The sequence below is a fragment of the Danio rerio genome, chromosome 19, assembly GCF_049306965.1.
Source record: "Danio rerio strain Tuebingen ecotype United States chromosome 19, GRCz12tu, whole genome shotgun sequence".
NCBI lineage: Eukaryota > Metazoa > Chordata > Actinopteri > Cypriniformes > Danionidae > Danio > Danio rerio.
The window spans coordinates 1,365,001-1,374,103 of record NC_133194.1 but is presented as its reverse complement, the minus strand read 5'-3'; the positions used below and the strand labels follow the sequence as shown (position 1 = coordinate 1,374,103).

General features: G+C 32.8%; 1 protein-coding gene across 2 annotated transcripts in view; it reads left to right on the top strand.

Annotated features, from left to right (window-relative positions):
• Positions 1-1,763: 1,763 nt before the first annotated feature.
• slc39a4 (solute carrier family 39 member 4) overlaps positions 1,764-9,103 on the top strand; it is a 23,924-nt gene continuing 16,584 nt past the window's right edge. The window contains exons 1-4 of one of the 2 annotated variants that reach the window (XM_073931343.1): positions 1,764-2,075; positions 5,201-5,512; positions 6,712-6,916; positions 7,185-7,306. In XM_073931343.1, the coding sequence (XP_073787444.1) occupies positions 1,875-2,075; positions 5,201-5,512; positions 6,712-6,916; positions 7,185-7,306 (840 nt within the window). In that variant the 5' untranslated portion in view covers positions 1,764-1,874. Of the gene's footprint in view, positions 2,203-5,200; positions 5,513-6,711; positions 6,917-7,184; positions 7,307-9,103 lie in introns of both variants that reach the window. The other variant, XM_073931344.1, reaches the window with a different exon arrangement.

The following is a 9,103-nucleotide window of genomic DNA, read 5'->3' as shown; positions in this document are numbered from 1 at the left end:
CTTTTATTGCTTTTACAATTAATAATAATAACAATAAAATTATTATTATTATTATTATTATTATTATTATTAGAGTGATTTCTGAAGGATCATGTGACTCTGAAGACTGGAGTAATGAAGCTAAAAATTCATAACTAAAATTACTAAAATAAATTTTTAGATGAAATTATAAACTACTTCTAAACAGTTATTTTGTAGTGCAATAACATGTCACAATTTTACAATTTTTATTGTATTTTTGATTAAATAAATGCAGCCTTGGTGAGCAGGAGAAGCTTATTTTAAAACATTTAAAAATCCTACTGAATATAACATAACATAATATAACATAATAAAAAATATAAAAATGTAAAAATTTAGTTGTTTAATTTGTTTAATTCTGTAGGTTGTAATTTATTTTGCAATATTTTGCTTGAATTTAAGTGTATCAAGTTTCATTTTTAAATATTTTTGGTAACTAAAATAATTTTTTAATAAATTTATCTGTTTAATAAATCTGTTTTGTTTAAATGCACCAACATACAAAATACATGCTATATTCACTGAGAAATGGAGAAAAATATTAAATGGAGAGCAGTTTGTTTCAACACATTTCTAATCATAATAGTTTTAATAACTCATCTCTAATCACTGATTTATTTTATCTTTGTCATGATGACAGTAAATAATATTAGACTAGATATTTTTAGGACACTTTTATTCAGCTTAAAGTGATATTTAAAGACTTAACTAGGTTAACTAGGGTAAAGTTGGGGTAATAAGGCAAGTCATATAATGATGGTTTGTTCTGGAGACTATGAAAAAATATTGCTTAAAGGAGCTAATGATATTGACCTTAAAATGGTGTTTAAAAAATTAAAAACTGCTTTTATTCTAGCCGAAATAAAACTAATAAAACTTTGTCCAGAAGAAAAAATATTATAGGAAATACTGTGAAAATTTCCTTGCTCTGTTAAACATCATTTGGGAAATATTAAAAAAGAAAAAAAAAGTAATTTTTAAAGGAATTTATTGAAAACTCGCAAAACTTTTTTAAATATTTATACTGTGTGTTATTTTATTTCATTTTTACTATGTGTTAGTATTATTTTTGCTTTTTTTATTGACTTTTAAAGTAACTTTTCTTAAGACTGTGTATATGTATATTTAAGTATTTATTTATGCATTTGTTTTATTTTATTTATGGTTAAAATCTGTCTTCTTTATAGCTGACTGTTTTCTATTTTAAAAACAAAATTGGAGTAAAAACAATGTTCACTGATGATTTGCTAAATTTCACAATTAATTACTCAGAAATAAGAAACAATAGTGAATGAAACCTACTTTAATCGAGTAAAAAACATCTGGAATCGCATTATGTTGTAAGACCAACTCCAATAATAATGTATAAACTCCAACAAAACTTGTCGACTGCATTGTCGTGTGCACATCCATATGCAAGCAGCCGATGAAGGCCGAACTGATCAAATCTTTTCAATGCATCAGTTGTGTGTTTGAGTAATTAGGCCTGATCTGACTTCTCATGCATTGGTGTGCAGGATTTTACTCCTCTGCTGTTCTTTCCAGTCTTTCACACTTCACTTTAGATGTTTGGTTTATTCAGTGAGGGGGCAGGTGTTGTATTGTGACCCTGTCCGAAGCCTGAGGGCAGGTGAGCGGAAGAGGCTCCCCTCCTCCATGGGACGTGTTTGAGAGCAGCTGCTGCAGTGGCCAATCAGAGGGCTGGAAGAGCCTCTACCTGAGAAGGTATCAGCCGTGTGTGTGCGGATCTGTGAAGCTGCTGAGAGAGTGTGTGTGTGTGTGCAGTCTCTCGGACCACTCTCACCCCGAAAAATCCCTCTTAATACCGAATAACAGCCCAGAGCGCACTGATTATGGAGATTAAATGTGTTCTCGTGCTCTGTTGCGCCTGCCTGTGCGCGTTCACCGGCGCGCAGACACACAAAGAGAAGATTTTCGCGAAAGTTGTGGATCTGGTGTCTCCAGGTGAGGAGTACCTGTCTGAAGATGCGCTGGTGTCGGTGTTTGAGCGGCTGGAGAACCGTGTGCAGTGCTCCGGTGTGTCGTGTGGAAAGGTAAATGCATTTGCCGCTTTTGGAGAGGTCGAGGTCCAGCGCGGCTGAAGGCTCGTGCGCTACACCTGTCTGACAATAAATGCACCTTATAGAGGCACAAATGCAACCTGACTGAATTAATCTTGAGGTAAAATTGGTCAAACAGTAGTCAACATTCGAAGTGAATCAAAAACAGACAAGATTAGATGTTGTTCAATAGTTTTAGGACAACTTTGATGAAAGGTGGTGGTACACTTCAAATGTCGGCTACTGTGTATTCGCACTTTCAGACTTTCTCTTCAATAATATAATTCAGAAAAGTATTATTTGCGAATTAGAGAAATCATATTAGCAGCCAATGACTTTCAAAATATTGTTTACAGTCAATGTAATAGTGCCAATGTTGTTTTAAACTCACAATTAAATGCGATTTTAGACCGAATATTCGATTTAACGTGATCAACAATCTCGGAGCGTTTAAATGAACGACTGTGCGAATATAAAACCAACTTTACCTCAATCTCAGAGCACCAGTCTGACTATAAAATAACATTTTTAGAGACATACTCATAACCTGACTGAAATACTAGCCGTTATACTATAATAATGTAGGCATTATCTGAATCAGTTGGCAAATAAAGAGTCAGTTCTGTTTTTAACGGGAGTTTACAACTTTTGTTTTTGGTGGTGAACAGGTTAAATCTTTCAAGGACCGTGTGCTATAACTGGTACCGTTTTAATCCATGTTTAATCTCTTTGTTTGTAGGCCTGTGGTTTGACAAATTCCTTTTTCGTGCATAAAAGATAGTCCCTTTAACACCCGTTGGCATGTTATCGACCTGTTTTCTTTAAAGTGTTTCCTTTAAGTCTTTGAGAAACAAAATATATAATGTACACTGTGAAAAGTGTAATGCTGGGTTGTTTTAACAGAAGGCATTGTCAATTATGGACAAAACCAACAGCTGGGTTGAAATTATTTAAATTATAATTTTAAAAATTAGCCTAGTGTTGGGTTTGTCCTTATTTGACCAAACGTTGGGTTAAACAACCAAGCATGTTTTAGCATAACTGCATTATGAAATAACAATATTGATTGTATATCAGTAGTCTGCCTCAAAACACTTCCGTAATGTCAATTATGTAAGTTGTTTATTTGAATTTTATATATGTATTTATTTTATTGTTATATTTTATAATTCGTTAGAGCATATAACTTTTTGTCTTTTAGTTATTGATGATATGGGCTTACTTTACATCCTAATTACTGTCAATCTCCACAATAGTAAAGTCATTAATAAAACCTTGGTCATTTTGTTTAATTTCTTTTTTGTTGACAGTGGTAGTTAATGAGTATCTGTAATATTTTGGCAGGCTGAAATCAAGTTATGTAGGGCTGTTTTTATACACTGAACTTTGTATTACAATGAATTATAAAAAAAAAAGTGTTTTGAAAGGTGTCAGTGAGTTACATAAGTTTTACAATGTCACATTTTATGTGCATCCCATTTTTTATTTAACATTTTTCAAGAAGCCTAAACCAAATACCATTTTCTCGGATGTTAATCTAAACAATTATTGCTAATTATTGAAAAGAAATGAATTACTGATAATAAACTAATATTAGATACAAAAGACAGTTTGGCATTAAAAGATTTATGCTATGTTTAAATGAGAATGTACATTCTAGATATAAATTCCTATTAATAATGCATGCATTTAATGTGTTCAGAATACAGACATAATGACAGTGTAAAGTTTGCTGTGTGTGTGTTCATATTATAGACAGAGTAAAAGTGCAAAGTTTGGGGTGTGTGATCGGAATATAGACAGAATAACAGTGTAAAGTTTGGTGTGTGTGATCAGAATATAGACAGAATAACAGTGTAAAGTTTGGTGTGTGTGATCGGAATATAGACAGAATAACAGTGTAAAGTTTGGTGTGTGTGATCAGAATATAGACAGAATAACAGTGTAAAGTTTGGTGTGTGTGATCAGAATATAGACAGAATAACAGTGTAAAGTTTGGTGTGTGTGATCAGATTATAGACAGAATAAAAGTGTAAAGTTTGGTGTGTGTGATCAGAATATAGACAGAATAACAGTGTAAAGTTTGGTGTGTGTGATCAGATTATAGACAGAATAAAAGTGTAAAGTTTGGTGTGTGTGATCAGAATATAGACAGAATAACAGTGTAAAGTTTGGTGTGTGTGATCAGAATATAAACAGAATAAAAGTGTAAAGTTTGGTGTGTGTGATCAGATTATAGACAGAATAAAAGTGTAAAGTTTGGTGTGTGTGATCAGAATATAGACAGAATAACAGTGTAAAGTTTGGTGTGTGTGATCAGATTATAGACAGAATAAAAGTGTAAAGTTTGGTGTGTGTGATCAGATTATAGACAGAATAACAGTGTAAAGTTTGGTGTGTGTGATCAGAATATAAACAGAATAAAAGTGTAAAGTTTGGTGTGTGTGATCAGATTATAGACAGAATAAAAGTGTAAAGTTTGGTGTGTGTGATCAGATTATAGACAGAATAAAAGTGTAAAGTTTGGTGTGTGTGATCAGAATATAGACAGAATAAAAGTGTAAAGTTTGGTGTGTGTGATCAGAATATAGACAGAATAAAAGTGTAAAGTTTGGTGTGTGTGATCAGATTATAGACAGAATAAAAGTGTAAAGTTTGGTGTGTGTGATCAGATTATAGACAGAATAACAGTGTAAAGTTTGGTGTGTGTGATCAGAATATAAACAGAATAAAAGTGTAAAGTTTGGTGTGTGTGATCAGATTATAGACAGAATAAAAGTGTAAAGTTTGGTGTGTGTGATCAGATTATAGACAGAATAACAGTGTAAAGTTTGGTGTGTGTGATCAGAATATAAACAGAATAAAAGTGTAAAGTTTGGTGTGTGTGATCAGATTATAGACAGAATAAAAGTGTAAAGTTTGGTGTGTGTGATCAGATTATAGACAGAATAAAAGTGTAAAGTTTGGTGTGTGTGATCAGATTATAGACAGAATAAAAGTGTAAAGTTTGGTGTGTGATCAGAATATAGACAGAATAAAAGTGTAAAGTTTGATGTGTGTGTGATCAGAATATAGATATTAATAAAATTCCTTCTATCTGCTTTGTCTCTCTATCTCAGTGTCTATCAGTGGAGGATCTGCAGCAGGTCTTGAGGAACTACAACAGTTCTCAGGGTGTCCAGTTGCAGGATTTCTTCACGTTGACTCATGCATGCTGTTTATTTCTGAGCGATCCGATCGAGACCTGTAAAGCCATACGAGATGGCCGATGGGGAACAGAGACGCAAAACTTCATCGAATACCTCTATGGCCACAATCACGATCATAACTTCACCACCGATTATCCTCCTCATGGAGACCTCACTGAATATGAGGGTGTGGAGAAGATGTTTTACGATATGGAGGAGCACTATCAGCCTGACACTCAGCAGGTTAGAACAACTGCTTTGTTAATATTATTATACACCGTTAGCAAAACTGTAATAACACAGTGAAATTATTCACCCTCAAATATTTATCAAGTGATATTTCTCAAGCAATGAATGTTTCACAGTATTTTCTATATTATTTTTTCACTTTATATTTTTTAATTGAATTAAAAATGGCAGTTTTCAACCCAACTGTCCTTATTTGACCCACTATTGGGTTAAAACAACCCATAATTGCAACCCGAGCTCATTGTGGAAACGTAGCCCCGCGGACGTTTCTGCGGACCGCGATTTACGTCCCGGGAGGTACGTATTCGAGCGTTTTTTTTGTTTTCGCGGATCCGCGAGAGGCCGCTGTGCGCGCGGCGTTCGCGCCCGCACCGTTCTCGCACGAAAAGCCGCCGGATCGAAAAAAAAAAAAAAAGCAAAAGCCCTCGTCTTCGATTTCGACCGCGTTTTCAGATCCCGCCGCGTTCTCGCCCTTATTTTTCGGATTCCGTTTTTCGTCTTACCTGATTTCTGGAACCTGCTGTTCCCCGGACTCGATCCCGGTCGTCGTCCACCGCAGCCGGCTACGGCTCCTCCTCCGGGGCCTCCGCTCCGCCGACGCAACACTGTGAGCTAAGTGGACAAACTGATTGCGCCGGGAAAGCCCTCCACTCGGAGGCGAGCCGTCGGCCGGCGAGCGCGAAGAGGAGGGGCGGAGCGGCGCCACACCGCCCCGCAGCGTTCGCTCGAAAAAAAACAAACGCGGCCTTTACGTACCTCCGGCCACGTAAATCGCGGTCTCCAGAAACGTCCGCGGGGCTACGTTTCCAGAATGAGCTTGGGTTGCATAATTGTTTTTAGAGTGCGTTATATTATTTCAATTTTACCATATTGCTATAAACAAACTGGTTTATAGTGCTTTTGTCCAGCCATTTGTTATTATTTACCATGAATTAGAAGTTGGAAAATAGCTTATTTCTGCATTACAAAATAAAAGCCCCATTTAATGAAATCTACTTGGAAAAGATTCACAAGGGCTCCGTAAATCAGCCGTCACCACTGATGCTTATCTAAAGAGTAAAAGAGATGCTAATTACTACTTGACTTTTGTCACTGAGAATGACAGCGATGCCCTGAAGACCCGATGGAAACTGACACTTGATGGATGTTTCGTGCTGACGGCCACATCTGTGTTGTTCATCTGTGTGTTTTAGGCTTGTCTGTCTATGAAGGACGTCCTGGAAGAGAGCAGCTACCCTCACGGAGACCACATTCACACAGAACTGGACGCTGTGCTGGGAAATGTTCTTTATCATGCCCTGCGCGGAGACTGTATGAAAGCACACCACCTTCCTGAATCACAGTACTTCCTGGACTACATTTTCGGCCATTTTGGCTCAAACAGTCTCACTCTTCACGGTATGACTGCAGGATAAAGGGCTATAAGCCTTTGATGACATTATAAAGTGTTTATAAGTCTTTGACTAAATGAGAATGACAAGATTAGAAACAGTCAAGACGAAAGTATATCAAAATCAGAACTAAATGAGGGTAAAACTACACTCAGATTATATTTGAATAAAGTCTAACACTATTGTAATATAAAGTGTAATACTCTGCAGTCTGTTTGCTTTGTAATGCTGCTCATCTGTTGTCTTGCTGTCTGATAATTGACTTTGTTCTTCAGATTTTGAGGAGCTTCTGCATAGGTTAAATCTGGGTGGAGAAGAGCATGAAGATCACGAAGACCATCCTCATCCTCATCATCATCTCAGAGAAAGCCAGCAGAGCAACAGCAGCTGGGACTCGGTAAACATTCACACTTCCACACTGATTCCTGTCTGCTGAAACACATATAATAACAGTGACAGATTACAGACGGCTTCACTTGTTGATGTTGGGTTTTCATTTGTTGGTAAAGATCTGGAATATAGTGATCGCACGGCACTCTGGAACACTTCATTCTGATTGGCCAGTCACAACATTCCAAAGCTTATCTGTTTTTCTCAGATAACAGCCACTTAAATCAACCTAGTGAAGGTAGAAATGTTATTATTATTTTTATAAATATTATTATTATGATGATAAAACATATATATAATATTAAAAATGAGATAAAAAATGTTTTAATTATTATCTATTGTTATTTTTTATTATTTATGTAATGTATTTAAATTATTATTATTTTTTTAATTATTATTATTATTATTATTATTATTATTAATTAGGATTATTTATATTATGTATACTAAATCTAAATATATTTTATTAATATATATTTAATTATTTTTCAAATATTTCCCATGGTATTTAACAGAGCAAGGACATTTTTCACAGTATTTTCTATTAAATCTTTCTTATATTAAATCAGCCTAATAAAAATATTATTATTATTATTATTATTTATTTATTATTATTATTAATATTGTTGTTGTTATTAATATTATATTATAATAATATTATTATAAAAGTGTATTAAATGCTCAACATTAAAATAAGGAAATAAATATTAAAATTTAAATTAAAATGTTTTTAATTGTTATAATAGTACGTTTTTTTTCTATTATTATTATTATTATTATTATTATTTTAAGTACGATTTTTTATTTCTTATAATTACATGTAATTCATGTATGTAATGTATTTAATTTATTATTATGTTATATTATGTATGCTATATATATATATATATAATAAAATATGTATAATAAAAATAAAAAGTTTTATTTATTATGCATTATTATTATTCTTTAATTAATAAGTATTTGTTAAAATATAATATAAATATTTTTTTATTTCTCATGTTAAAAGAGCAAGGACATTTTTCACAGTGTTTTCTATTATATTCTTATATATTTAATCAGCCTAGTAAAGGTAAAAATGTTAATATTAATATAAATATAAATATTAATATTAAATATAAATATATAAACGTATTAAGTGGTCAACATTAAAATAAGAAGATAAATATTAAATATATATTATAATATAATATATTAATATTTTTCTTCTTTTTTAAATATTTGCCTAATGATGTTGAACAGATTCAGGAATTTTTCACAGTATTTCCTATATTGTTTTTTCTTCTGGAGAAAGTTTATTTGTTTTATTTTGGCTTGAATAAAAGCAGTTTTAAATGTTTTTGTTTTATTAATTTTAAGGTCAATATTATTAGCCCTGTAAACAATATATTTATTCGCTGTATACTAGTGTCCTGAAGAATATCTAGCAAAATATTATTGACTGTCATGTCAAAGATAAAATAAGTCAGTTATTAAAAAATAGTTATTAAAACTTTTATGATTAGAAATATGTTTAACAGAAATTGGAGAAAAAAATAAACAGGGTGGCTAATAATTCAGGGGGTTTATTCATTCTGATTGCAACTGTATACACACAGAGAAACAAATCATTAGACACACATTATATATAATTATTTTTCAAACATTTCCGATGTTATTCAACAAAGCAAGGACATTTTTCACTGTATGTTTAATAATATTTTTAAAAGTGTATTTCTTTTAATAAGGCTGTATTAAATGATGTCTAATTAACTAATTACCCTAACATTTAATAGTGTTGGGGAACAGTTTTAACCCAAAAATG